The sequence below is a fragment of the Symphalangus syndactylus genome, chromosome 8 (assembly GCF_028878055.3).
Source record: "Symphalangus syndactylus isolate Jambi chromosome 8, NHGRI_mSymSyn1-v2.1_pri, whole genome shotgun sequence".
In the NCBI taxonomy this organism is placed as follows: domain Eukaryota; kingdom Metazoa; phylum Chordata; class Mammalia; order Primates; family Hylobatidae; genus Symphalangus; species Symphalangus syndactylus.
The window spans coordinates 122,648,271-122,662,558 of NC_072430.2; the positions used below are offsets into that span (position 1 = coordinate 122,648,271).

Below are 14,288 nucleotides of genomic sequence, written 5' to 3' on the forward strand. Positions count from 1 at the left end.
TTTACACACACAAATCCCCCACCCCCATGCCCTAGCCATGTTCTTGGCCTGACCATGTTGTTGGTCGCCCCGGGTGGAAAGCTCTGAGTCACTCTGAACTCCTCCCTGCACCTCCCCCAACTAACCAGTTGCCAAATCCTGTGAATTTTGCCTCCTAAACACTCATCATCCTGTGCTTTCTAATCCTACTGCCTCTGCCCTATATGAGGCCTTGGCCCTTCTCCCCAAGGCTGTTGCAGCAGCCTCCTGGGCCCCGACACCAGGCCGCTCCCACCCATAGCCCCTACACAGCCTCTCAGAATCACAACTACAGCTCTGTAAGGTCTGGCACCTCCACTCACCCCAAATGCTGCCATGTCTTCCCAGATGTCCAGAATAAACCCTGCCCTCCCTAGAGCCAGCAGGAGAAGAAGTATTGGTCTTTACCCAGCCCACCCTGCCAGTCACAATCCCCAAGATCCACTTCGCGGCTCCCTGCCCTGCGTCCACCCAGGCTGCTCCACGCTCCCCAGCCACCTGCTACCCCCCTGCACCTCTAAGACTCTGCCCAGAATGCCCTTCCTCCCCTCTTTGCTTGTCCAGCTTCTAGGCTCATTCAAAGGCCTGATTCAAACCTCATCCCCTCAGCAGGGGTCTTCCCAGATACCCCCGGACCCCTGTCAGAATCCATTTCCCCACCCGCTGTCTCCTCATTTTAGTTTGAAAAGTGCAAAAGCTTCGGAAAAGATGAACACGCATGTTCCCGTCTATGATCACGCTCAGAAATTGAGAATCAATACCATCCCATTGTCTAATACAGTCATTCTACTGCCCCAAGAATGTCCATGAGAGCCGGGGCATTGTTTTCCTTTTCATTTTGGATTCAGGACATAATCAGGATCCTGAACTGCCTTTAGTGGCTGGGTCTCTCATCCTTTAACCTAGACATGTTATCCACCTCTCATTTTTCTTTCTGACACTGATGTTTCTAAAGGTTACAGGACAGATGTTTTGCAGAATGCCCCTCGATTTGGATTTTGATCATTTCCTCATGCGTCAGTGCAGGCTAAAATTGTGGGGAGGAATATGATTACCTCTGTGTCCCCTGCTTTTCCCAGTCGCTCTTTCTTTGAGCCTACCGAAGTACTTGCTGCAGTCTAACGGCCCCTGCACTTGTTACCTGGGCAAGGTGCTTAACTTGCTCTGCTTCACTCTACTAATCTGTTCAATGGACCAATGACAGTCACCTCCCACAGGCTGTTGTGAGGATGAAATGAGATCATGCCGTAAAGTCGGTGGAATGGGGCCTGGCGCGTGGTGAGCGCTCAGCAGCGGTGAGCGATTCGTGTTGTCTTTTCTGTGTGTGTCAGACGACCTGCCAGGTAGACGTGTCAGGCACACATCTGCTCTGTGTCCTCTGCGTCCAGCACAAGTCTGAAGAATCACATGGGTGAAGCTACTGCCTGGCCTCTGTTTTCTATAGTGAAATTATACCCCATTCCCGTGAACCTACCCTCAGAAGAGAGAGAACGTGGGGCTACACTTGTCACAAGCCAAGACACCAGGTGACCAGGTACTGTCATCTTCTGGCTGAGGAGATGCTCTTGGACTCCAAGCACCGGGAATCACCAAGGAAGGAAGGAGGGCAGACAGCGACTTTTCCCCAGCACTTCCCAGGCCACTGCCCAAGAGCCTTTAGCTCCTGACTCGGTTTCCTAAGCGAGATAGATGAGTTCTCTCCATCAGTGTCTCTCTCTCTCTCTGTCTCTCTCGCTGTCCTGAGCGAGATGAGTTCTCTCCATCAGCGTCTCTCTCTCTCTCCTCCTTTTTAATGCAGGTTGCCCACATTTCTGAGCATCAAGCCCATTTTCTACACTGAAACAAAATCATGTCCTGACGTGGAAGGGCTCAGAAACGGGGCTAGACTGAGGCCCCATCAGTGGGGCCAGGCATCCTAGTGAGGGATTGGAATGGATTTCCTCATTTAATCTTCACAATGACGCCCTACACTGGAGCGAGGAACTTTCCCAGGGCCCTTCCTCCATGGCCCTGGGCCTTGCTCTGTTGCCTGGGCTGGAGTGCAGTGGTGTAATCATAGCTCACTGTAGCCTTGACCTCCAGGGCTCAAGTGATCCTTCCACCTCAGCCTCCAAGTAGCTGGGACTACCAACGCACACCACCATGCCCAGCTAACTTATTTATTTTTCGTACAGACATGGTCTTACTATGTTGCTCGGGCTGGTCTTGAACTTCTAGGCTCAGGCAATCCTCCCTCCTTGGCCTCCCAAAGTGCTGGGATCACATGTGTGACCACTGTGCCTGGCCAGATTCATCTTTAGATCTAGTTTAAAATTCACCTCCCTAGGAGTCTTTCCTAACACCTCCTCCCCATAGTCCAGGTTAGGTCCGCCTTACATCCCCCAGAGGTTCCCTCTTGGTAACACCCATCCTGCTTGCAATCATGTGGCCAGTATGTGCAAGCAGCTTGAAGAGAGCAGGCCCTCCATAATAATCCATGCAAAGGATGGAAAGGTGCGTGGGGGGTGGTTAGAAAGCCAAATGATGGGATGCTTCTTCCATCACACAACCTCCCCAACACCATGCCCTGACCCTGGGCTGCCCGCCACAGTCCTTTTCGCTGACTTAGGGCTCATGCGTCATTCTTAGGGCTTGATTCTCATGGACCCCACATGCCCTGCCCCAAAGCATTCCCAGAATGGAAAACCCTGGCAGAGGATGCTGCAGATGGGGTTAGAGTCTTGACTCTGACTTGCTGGGTAGCCTTGAAAGTGTGCCATCCTACAAGACGCACTTACATTTCTTGAGCTCTTACATGTGAGAGACACTTTTCTGAATGTATGTGTGGATTAGCTCATTCAAAACTGAACAACCCTATAGGTAGGTGGGGAAACCAAAACACATAGATGTGAAACTACTTGCCTATGGTCACACAGCTATCAAGTGACAGGCCCAGGATCCAGCCCAGGCATTGCACTCTCGGTCAGCATGCTACACTTCCTTTCAACACTGCAGAAAAAAAGGGCAGTGCTCTTCCCAATTTTGTGCCTCACACATCACTTTGCAAAACTTTGCAAAAGGAGGGTCTTATTTCAGACCCTGGTGATTCTCATGCAGCCCAGCCTACCTCCCGAACCCACAGTCAGGAGGCCCTTACAGGTCAACCAAACTAGAGAGAACGAGTTCAGGACCAAAGAGGCAGATTGGGGTCTGTATGGCCGAAATTGTGCACAAGGAATCTAGAGCTCATGAGGACCCTTCCGTCAAAAATGTGTGCTTAGCACTGGGCAGGAAACCAACTCCGGGAAACAGAATACATCATCGTCTGCAGCTGGATGTGGCCTTAGAGAATAGTGTCCAAGTTTCAGCGAGGTCCAGAAAAGTCGAGTGACCAGCTTGAGACCACTCAGCTTGCTCAGGGCAGGGCCAAAGCTGCACTTGACCCCCAGCCCCTGCCTGGTGGCTCTTTCAGCCTCACCCTGAGCCCCTTCCCAGTTCCTGAGGACACAGCGAGCCCCTCTGGAAGGAAGGGCCTCCACCTCTAACTCCACCAGCACAACATCAAAAAGCCTCAATTGCTAGGCGTGCAATTATTTTCTAAATAAATCGTACTTGAATATGTAATAGCAAATGGGAGCACTTGATGAGAAAATCAAGTTATGCATAATAAATAGCTCTGCTCCTCAGCTAATAAAGTGATTTTTATTCCTAGGGCTTGTTAAAACTATGCACTGCGGATATATTACTTCTTAGATGACACAATTGCAGCTTTCCCCATGCAGGAACATGTGAGCCAATAGATGCAAGCACTCACTCTAGGGCACAAGAACTACCTCTGACAGATCCTCCCTGAGGCCACAGACCCAGCCAGTTCCTGGCCTCAGAGTAGCTGGTCAGAGTCCCTGGGTGGTCAGCCCAGGAGTAGAGCCCAAGGAGTAGAGCCCTGTCCCATGACACCCTTCCCAGGGAGATCCTCCCCCAGCATCAGGTCTGGGATACAGAGGATCCCAAGAACCAGGCAGGAGACTGTGGAGTGGAAAAGGGGCCAGCATTTGCTGAGCACCTACTGTATGCCTACATACCTGATATTTTGACATCTGTTGTCTCTTTCCCCACCCTAGCCATACAAAGAGTATATTATTCTCCCCACTTTACAGATCAAGAAACTGAGGCTCATGAAGGGAACTGCTTTACCAAGGCTGCCCATATCAAATGATGGAAATAGGGTTTGAGCCTAGTCCTGTCTGGTGCCAGGACTGCTTCCTCTGTCCAGTCCCTACTGCCCCAGTCTCCGGCCCATCCTGGCCGTGGGCATCACAGCCAGCCTAGAAAGGATGGGGACTAGGAGAGGAGAGGAAAAGGAGGCAGGGGAGGGACACAGGCTTTTCTAGTCTTAAAGACACTCAAGGCCGGGCGCGGTGGCTCACACCTACAATCCCAGCACTTTGGGAGGCTGAGATGGGTAGATCACTTGAGGTCAGGAGTTCGAGACCAGCCTGGCCAACACAATGAAACCCCATCTCTACTAAAAATATAAAAATTAGCTGGACATGGTGGCGCGCACTTGTAGTCCTAGGTACTCAGAAGGCTGAGGCAGGAGAATTGCTTGGACCCAGGAGGTAGAGGTTATAGTGAGCCAAAATCATGCCATTGCACTCCGGCCTGGGTGACAGAGTGAGACTCCATCTCAACTAAAAAAAATGAATAAATAAAAATAAAGACACTCAAGGAGGCAGCACTCACAGCTGCCTTGGTCCCCAGACTCTTCCCCCTACTCTCAGGGAGGGTATAACATCCATAGGGCACTCTACCTGCCAGGCACTGCCCTGGGGAATTGGATACAAAAATCTCATCCCTACCTCTCTGTACCCTGTTTCTCTGCAATCCTCATTTCACCCACGGGGAAGCAGAGGCTCACCGGGATGAGGCACTTATCCCAATATCAGTCAGCTGAAGGGGTCTATAGAGCCCTCTCTCCAGTCACAGCAGCTCGTCACCCCTGGACGTCTACCTGCCATCCTTCTTGTGTCACCCCTGGACGTCTACCTGCCATCCTTCTTGTGTCACCCCTGGACGTCTACCTGCCATCCTTCTTGCTGCAGAGCTCCCGCCTGCCTACCTCTGTCCTCAGCACAGAGATGAACCTGGCCAAGGCTCCCATTTCCCAGATGTCAACACCAGCCCAGTAAACCACAAATGCATCCTGTGTGCAGGCCTCCCCAGTCACTCTCAATCTATTAATCCAATCCATCCCGGCATCCCGGCCCAACATGCCACCCAAACTGCCTCATTCCAGGCCCCCTCCCCGACCCTTTCTTTCTTTGCCCAGAGGACACCTGGCTGCCCGAGTTTGTGTTCCCACAACAGCCCCCAGCATGGGCTTGCCTGGGCCAAGAGGGCCCTCCCAAGGACTGGCCAGAACAAGGAAAGGGACAGGAAAGGCCACATCTGGATCACAGCCCTGAAGCCCCCTCCCCCAAACCAGCCATCACTCTCTCAGAGCCCAACAGTAACCTCAGCCAGGGATGACTTCCTCGCCCTCCTGACCCCAAGCATGCCTTTGCCTGGCCAAGACAGCCCCACAGGAGCCCCTCTGAGGAAGGGGTCCTCTCCTCCTCTGACCCCCAGCCCTTTTGCAGCAGGCAGCCCTCTCCCATCCCCCTTTTCCCAGGAGCCTCAGCCCAGGTCTGGCCTTAAGACTTTTAACCTTCACCACGTGGCCCCCAGGCCTCTCTGCTGGCCCCCTAGGCATCCCCATCCTGAAACCCACCTCCCTGAACCTGGAGCCAAGAGAGAAAGGGGGAAGAGCGGGCCATGGCTCCCTCCTCCAGGATGGGGAGGTCTTGGTAGCAGGAGAGGGCTGCGGAGGAAGGGATGGCAGTGGGTGGAAGCTGGGTGTAGCAGGAATAAAAGGGATGGAATCTGAGAATTCTCCCCCAGCCCAGCTCTTCCAGACTTAATATTCGGGGCTACTATTCTCTGCTCCCCAGCCCCACCACTGCCTCCTCCTCAGCAACTGAGGAGGGGTGAAGAATTTTCACCCCATTGTAGGATGCAAGTCGGGAGGAAAGGCTCTAAAGAGAAGCAAACTTCTCAGTGGCCTCCTTCTACTTACAGCTCTGGGACTCCATTGGGGGGCGGGGAGGGGGGTGGGGCAGAGGCTGTACTGACCCGGGACCCTGGACCTGGGCCCTGTTGGTGGGGAAAGTCTTCCGGCTGAGGGTTGCTTAAGTCAGTCTGTCCTTCTGTAGGTCAGAGACCGAAAGGCCCCTCCTTCAAGACTGACACCCCCGACCCCGGGCTCTCAGCGAAAGGATAAGGCGGCGGGACCGGTGGGGGGCAGGGGGTTTGAGGAAGAGTAACGTTGCAGCTAAAGCAGCCAGACCTACCCAGAGCATGCAGGACAGACAGATCCACGTCATCTTTGCCGGGTCCCGTCCCTGGGGCACGCCCAGGGCCTGCGAAGAGCCCCTGAAGCTAGAGTCCCCGCGGCGCTGGCAGAAGGGCTCTCTGAGTCTGCGGCTGCTCCGGCTCCGCCAGCATCTGCCGGGCCTCTCGCCCTGCTGCCTCCAGCTCACCCTCCCTCCTCCTCCTCCCCCCACTCCACCCCCTCGTCCCAGCCTCCTCTCTCCTCCCTCCTCCCAGGCTCCACCGGTGGCCTTGAGGGTCAGGAGCCCTGCTTTGCAAGGGGTATAAAGGGGACAGGGAAAAGGGACAGCTACCAGAGGCAGGGACCCCCAAGCCACGCCCCCACCCCAGGACACACAACCCCTGTGTGCCACCAAGGCTCCTAAGTCTTCTCTGATCTGGTGCTGGTGGGCCTGGAGTCCTCCCTCCTCACTGCAGACCCCCCCCCCGGCAAACCAGCCTGGGGGCCTTCACTCCTGGAACCCTCCAGACCACTGATGGATGAACAGACAGCCCCAGGCCCGCACAGTAGGCACACTCAGGGTGCCTTGGCCCCTCCCCTTCTCTGAGTACCCGTGCCTGCCTTCCTGGCCTCCTCGGAACACACATGCATTTGCACACACAGACTGGGACAGACTCTGGTGCCCACGCGCCAAGCTCAGAGCCCAGGACAGGCCTTAACACAGAAGAAATCGGGCCTGAGACTGGGGAAGAATGGCCCTGCCCCCAGGCTGTGGGTTTCATTCCAATTTTTTTCCTATTTCTTTTTTTTCCCCCTTCTTTCTTTCTTTCCTGCAAACATCTGTCCCAGCCCTTCCTGCCCTTCTGAAAGGGAGCCCCGCTCCAGGCTCCCGCGAGAGTGTGTTTTTCTTGACTGTACCCGGGGCCAACATTTGGTTTGCATTTCCCCACTTCCTCCCCCTCCTCCCCTCTCCCCCTCCCTGGGCCCAGTTCTCCCCTCCCACCATTCCACAGGCCTATTTCTTCCCCACAGTGTCCCCTGCCCACCAGCCCTCCCCTCCCCTCGCCCCCACCTCTGCCCAGGGACAATTGTTGGGGGTCTAGAGGGTGGAAAGGAGGCTGGGTCAGAACCCAAAAGTATTCCCAGGGAGCACTAAGGGGGAATCCAGCAAAGTCTGCCCCAGGCCCTCATTGTCTGGAACCACGACGCTCCCCTCCAAAAAAAACCCTTCCTCTTTGAGCTCTGGCCTTGGCTGGACCAACTGAGGGTGGGTTCAGGCCAGTGAATCACCCGCTCTGCTCTTTGGAGCTGTCCAGAAGGAGGGAGGGCTCAGCCCCACACCCTCCTATGGACACACACACACACAAGGACACAGTCCAACTCACGTCAACACACAAGAGCCTGCCCAGAGTAGGCACTTGGAGACCTCGTTCCTAGACTGAGTCACTTAGCAAGAAAAGTTCTCTTGCCTGGCGTCCTATGCACACTGTGCTATACGTGTCCCGGGGCCACATGCACAAAGGGTTACACATCCCCTGCCTCCCGCCTCCACTCACCCAAGGCCATGCCATGCTGCTCTCCGTCAGCACCACATACCGTGCAACTACCGGCCTCCTCTTTCACAGGGACCTGCCCAGCCACTTGTGCCAACTCCCAGCCCAGGGACCACCCAAGACATCTACCTGGGAAACCCCAGAATGAAGGGGAAACACTGACTCTTCATCTGAAAAAAAGACTGCAGTATTCAGATACACAGGTTGTCCACAGCACCAGGGACTAACCATCTATTGTTTGGTGGTTCTGAGAAGTCAGGGGAGGACACTGAAGTGAAGTGTCAATTTCCAGCCCTTCCTAAAGCAGGTACCTGAGTGAAGAGTCTTTGTTCTGGTAGAGGAGTCAGGGTCCCCTCTCCATAATTCTCCAAGTCCTCCAGAGCTCTGGGGCTGGGAAAGATCCTGCCTCTAGCGTCCTTCCCTGCCAGGATCACAATGCCCCTCTGGACCCCCTAATCTAAGCCTATTGGGGCTTCACTGACATTTTAGCCAACACTGAAATGAACCAGTGTTCCACATGCAGTTGGCCCTGCAGTCACTGCTGGGGATGTCCATAGACAGAAACTTCTGCAAACCTTCCCGTCTCCCCTGGCTGGAGCACCAGGCAAGCAAAGGGGAGTGGTCTTCAGAAGGCCTCTCTGAGAGCCCCTGAGCCCCTCCTCAGCCACTATCACCAGCTCTGCCAGGCTGCCCTTGTCCCCTGACAAGTTCAAGGGTTCAGCCAGCTAAGCTCTGACATCCCAGTGCCCACTAACACCCAGCTCCCCGCTGCCTGCTCCCACAGCCCTTCACTGCTGACGTCACTGAAGACGCCTCCAGGCAGCTTTCTCTGGAGTTCTGAGAAATCACCTTGGGGCTTCCCAGAAATGCTGGAAAATCAAACCAAAAACCAAGTCACAGTGACACCAACTTGTCTGGCCTCCTATGCAGCCCCAGGAGGCCCTGCTGCCTCCCCAGGCTCCTCAGCTAGGACTGTGAATGGAAGTGGGGGACCCTAGTTCTGGGGGTTCCCTTGGAGAAACCCTCCCTCCAGAATACCCCCATCCCTCTTCTCCAAGCCTGTGGGGTCTCTCCTGTATATTAACCGCTCATCATCAGGATGTCCTTCCTGCTAATTAACCACCGTTTTCCCTGTTGAATGTTAAACTCTGCCAACTGAGGTGTCTCTAACTGTGCGTAATGACCCTGTTCCAGGCTTGTCAGCCTTTATTCCTCCTTCACGGCCTGGTGTCTCCACCCCAACCCACACATGGGCAAGGACGTGTCCTGTGTTTTGTATCCCCAGAGCCTGGCATACAGCAGCCACCAGACATGGTTGAAGAATGACTCAATCACTCAATCAATCAGTCAATGGGTCCTAACATATTTTCCTACTGTAAGCATTCATTGCCTCGTTCCCAAACCTTCCTTCTTTTCCCCTCAAAAGGGCCTCAGGCAGCCCTGCCTGTACACCTTTACCCACGCTTTCAGTGCCACCTTATCTGCAGCCACCTCTGCCTGCTGCCAATGCCCCACTGCCAAGCTCTAGCCAGCTGCAGACTCTCCGCAGGCCCGGATGGTTTCATTCATCTTGGGATCCCCACCCTGTGCCCAGACCCCTGTCTCACACACAGCAGACATGGAGTACACACTGGAGGACTGGCTGGGGCTCTACACTGGCATCCCAGAAGCCTCAGAAGCCAGCCCCAATCCTGTGCCCTCCCCGCCATTTCTGCCTTCCCGCTGCATGCAGAGACCTCCCTCCGCTCCTCCCTCCGGCCCCCTGCTCAGCAGCCAGCTGAAGAAACAGAGTCAGGTCTGTGGACTGTGGTGCTGGCCCTGGGGCTGGAGGAGGGTGGAGCCAAGGCAGAAGGAAGGGTGAGTGTGGGCAGGCATGAGCTAATGGCCTTAGAGCCTGAGCCTGGCAGGCCCCTCCCTGGGCCTCAGTTTCCTTTACCTGTAGAATAATCAGGCTGATGGCCTCCAAGGTCCCTTCCAGCTCCACCTTCTGTGATGACACGAGTTTCCTAGGCCAAGGCCCCAGCCCCATCCAATTCACTCTTCCTGTCCTTTCACTCTTGTCCATCAAAATATTCTTACTGATGTCCACCCTTCTCCTACCAGGGTGTTAAGCCTTTCCTTTGTCACCACTGGTCACAGCATCTGAAGGTAACAGAGCATTTTAAAGCTGGAAAGGCCTTCAAGCTCAGCTGCCCAGGGGTCACAGTAACAGCCTTTGGGGGTCACCTAGAAGTTCAATAAGGGGAGAGGGCAAGGGGTCACAAGGGCCTGGTGAGGGCAGGCCCCAGATGAGGGGGACGCCCACTCCTTGGTTCCCCACTACAGCATGCAGCAACAGAAGCCCACATCTCCACATCTTTTGATCTGCCACAGAACCCCCAACTCCATATTTTATATAAAATATTTTTACAAAATTGAAAAAATACAAATTTGAAAGTGTTGGCTTAAAAAAAACCACTCTGAAGGTCCAAGCGAATGTGTTTGCCAGGAAGGTTAGTCTCAGGACACCTCTAGCCTAATCCATCCTGCTTGCTTAACAGACAGCCACACTGCGTCAAGAAAGGTGGGGTGACTCATCAGAGGTCACAGAGCCCATAAAAAGCAGAGATCCAGTCTCTTGGTTCCCAGACCCTGGATTTTTTCCCTAAACCCTGCAGCCTGCCACCTCTCACAATGGGGCCACTCACACTGCAGCCTTCCTCCCAGACCATCCTGAGGGGCCCACATCCAACAGGTAGGGGCAGACCTGGCAATGGGGTTCTCCACCAGTGTTCAGGTAAAGATCCCAACAGCATGAGACCCAGGAATCTACACCAAAGCACTCAGCTCCTGGACCTCCACCCTCTCAGCCCCTCAGATTCTGATACTCTCCCCCCTCCCCAGGAAAGATTAATACCAATTAACTAGGCACTTGGCCTGCTGCATTGTCTTGAAGGCTCCTACTAACCCTCATTTTATAAATGCAGAAACTGAGGCACATAGAGGTTCAGCAACCAGCTCAGAATCACACAGCTAGTATGATGTGTGAAAATGGAGCTCAGGGCATCTGATTCCATGTCTCCCATGGATGGAGAATTTTCTTACAGCAATACAGTCACCCCAGGACTAGGGGCTATGCTTCCATGTTGTGGTGACATGTTAACTGTTCTCTCCACTCACCTAAGGGCTGACGCTGAGGCTGCAGGGAGGGGTTCAGCCAGGTCTTGCTTGGCAAGAGAGAGTGGAGAGCTAAGGATAGTGCTACTACCTGGGTCAGGATGAGACCAACTGGCTCCCTAGTGGCTCCAGAAGAGTCAATGAACAGAGATCTGGGTGCAGTCAGGGTCTGTCCCCTGATGCCCCCAGGGCCTCCCTTAGGTAAGCCATGCTGCCTCACCCTACCTCTCACCCTCATACACCTCGGCCTCTGAGTCCTGGGTGCCCAGACCTCTAGCAGAGGGTGCATGAGTGGGGGCTCAAGTCCCATCCATGCCCCACCCACCAAGCCCTGGCATGAGATGCATCAGCCCAGAGCATGGGGCACTACATTCTAATGCCCACCAAGGCACCACATGGGGTGGGGGAGGCCCTGCCCTCAGCCTCCACATCCAGCACTCCTCTAGTACCAGATTGAGGTCACTCTCTTGCACTGCAGAAATGTGGGTGCTCTCTGACAGAGAAGACAGAGCTCCAACCAGGCCCTGCGTGAGCCTCAGTATCCCCAGCTGACACGAGAAGGAGCCTCACTCACACCCCTTCCCCTACCGCCCCTTCCCCATCACCCTGGGCGGGGACATGTCTGGGCCCAATCCCAACAATGCTTAATAAGATCCTTCCCAGAGCTCTACTCCACAATCTTGATCTCTTCCCCAGCTCTAATTTCCTGCCTGACTCAGGCCCCTCAAAGGCTGGAGGGAGGCAGCTGCAGCTGCTCATCTACCCCCCACCACCAGCCGCCAGCTCAAATCCTGGCCCAGAAGGAAAAGCAGAGTGGAGTGAAGTGGTTCCATCATCCTCTACCTCCGCAAATGGGGAGGGGGTGTTGCTAAGCAGTCTGGGGTCCAACTGACCTGGTCCTGGCCGGCCATTTCCCACTTCAGGCTCCTTTTCTCAAATCTAGAAATCCAGACTCCATGGCATCTGAACTCAGAACCCAGTGGAATGTGGACAGGGCTCCAGCCCTGTGATCTGCAGCTGCAGGGCCTGCCTCTCAGCCAATCCCTGAGGACAATGCATTTTGCTGGAAGATTTCAAAGCATACCTTAGGTAACTGGAACAGAAGCCTGCTGGCACCTTTCCCCACTGCGGAACAGCAGAGAGGGAAACTGAGGCTCAGAGGTAGCACCTGGGAGAAGGAGCTAAAAGTCCAAGCTCCTAATGGAGCAGAAGCATCCTTCCCATGCATTTGGATGGCAAGCATGGATACTGGGAGAAATCTCTCCATCCCTGCATACTCCAAGTCTGGCCTGCCTAATGGTCTGCAAGATCCCTGCTGGAAGCAGACAATAACAATGACAATATCCCTGTTTTTTATCAAACACCTGTTATGGAGTAGGCACAGTTAAACACTTTAAATGCATTACCTCATTTAATCCTCACAACACTCCAACGATGTAGATATTTTCATTAACCCCATTTTACAGATGAGAAAACCAAGATACAGGCAGATACTGTAACTAGCCCAAGGTCTACAGCTGGTAGAGCCAGAATTCAAACCCAAGTGGCTGGCTCCATAGCTGGGACTCTTAACCAGAATGGTGGACTTCCCTCTCCCCTGTGACAGGGGACCATCCCTGCCACAAGAGAGTGGGTCAGAAAGCCAGGACTTCCAGTCCCTGGAATCCTTCCCCTCATTAGAGGCTCCTGGGGTCCTGGGGGCTCTAGATCATGATCTTGGGGTTCTCCTTGCCCTCCAGGGAGAATTTAAAGTTACGCACAGTTTTTCCAATTCCCTGCTTTGTAGCTATGCCCCCACCTCCACCTCCACCTTCACGTCTATACTCCCCCCACCCACACGCATACACACGTTACACACACGCTGAAGGCAACGTCAAGATCCTCTCGGAGAATCCCAGGGAGACCGATGCTCAACCAGGCCACGCCCACCCACAGCATTGCAGGTTCCCCAGACCCCTGCTCCCGCCCCCAACCCAGCCGCTGCTCCCTCCCTGGCGCCCCAGCCCCCATCCTCTCCCTGCCCAGTTCCCTGGTCCCTCCATCCTCCTGAATAAGTGGGAAATCCCTCCTGCCATCCCCCAGCCACCCCATTCCCGTGTTCATGTCACTTCCTTACCTCGCTGCCTTAACTTGGCGGCTTCTAGGGATTGGGGGGCAGGGGGCATTTCCAGGAACCCACCTTCCCTTCCCACGGAAATTTGAGAGGGATGCTTAAAACCCCAGGAACTTTGCCCCGTATCCCCAAATCCGCCGCCCTCCCGCAGACTCCGGTGCTATCCTTCAGACTCCTGATCCAAGCCCAAGACACGCAGGAGTGTGCGCTGGGGGAGGGGCAGTAACTCCCCTTCCCGGATCCCAGCAACCTGGGTGGCGACTCCCCCGGAGTCCCAAACTCTGCTGAGAACCAGGCTGACGATGGCCGAGACGGAGGGTCCCTCAGAGTGGAGGGTAGTAAGTCAGATCGAATGACCAGGAGACTGCGGGAGGGAAGCGTCCGGGAGGGAGGGGGCGGGGGGGGGTCGGAAGGGGCCAGGTGTGGCCGAGAGCATTTACCTGGCTGCGGAGGCAGAAGCGCAGGGGCAGGAGGCACGAGAAGAGGTACTTTCCCCATCGGATCACGCAGGAGAAGCACCAACTCAGCCGAGTCATGCTGACCCCGAGAGTGGGCGCCTGGGGCGGGAGGGTCGGGAGAGGTGGACCCGCCACTCCTGGCGCCGAGTTCCGGGGTTGGGGCGGGGTAGGAAGGCGGGCGCCCTGCCTTACCCTGTCCCGGGTCTCCCGGAGGCTCAGTCCCGGAGGAGCAGCCCGTGTCCTGCCCCCTCTAGCAGGAGGAGCGGGACGCGAGGCCCGCGGCCCGGCCCAGACTGAGCTCCATCTCCGGGGAATCCCCACGGGACGCGGGCAGCAGGGGGCTTACACCTCGGGGACTCTTCCTCCGCGGCTTTCTCCTCCCCTGGCTGTGTGACAGCCTCCGCCTCCTGCTTCCTGGGCGCGCTGCGGGGCGGGTGCCGGCACCCCGGCAACTTCTGAGGTTCGGGGAGCCGCGCACGGGAGGCGGGAGGGGACCGGGCAGAGGCGGCGCCCGGTGCCGGGCGTCCACCTGCGAGGAAGGAGCAGCAGCCGCGGGAGCCGGGGCGGCGGCGGCAGCATTGTGCTCCTGGCTGCAGTGAGGGTGTGAGCCTGCGTGTGTGAGTGAGTGCGGATTCCCTCCA

The 14,288-nt window shown here is 55.5% G+C and overlaps 1 protein-coding gene across 2 annotated transcripts in view; it reads right to left on the reverse strand.

The window, feature by feature from the left end:
* The window catches only part of TNS1 (tensin 1), a 211,400-nt gene extending 197,467 nt beyond the window's left edge, over positions 1 to 13,933 (reverse strand). Inside the window, exon 1 of one of the 2 annotated variants that reach the window (XM_063645079.1) lies at positions 13,630 to 13,933. In XM_063645079.1, coding sequence (XP_063501149.1) covers positions 13,630 to 13,725 — 96 coding nt within the window. In that variant the 5' untranslated portion in view covers positions 13,726 to 13,933. Of the gene's footprint in view, positions 1 to 6,386; positions 6,543 to 13,629 lie in introns of those variants that run through there. The other variant, XM_063645080.1, reaches the window with a different exon arrangement.
* Between the last annotated feature and the right edge of the window lie 355 nt (positions 13,934 to 14,288).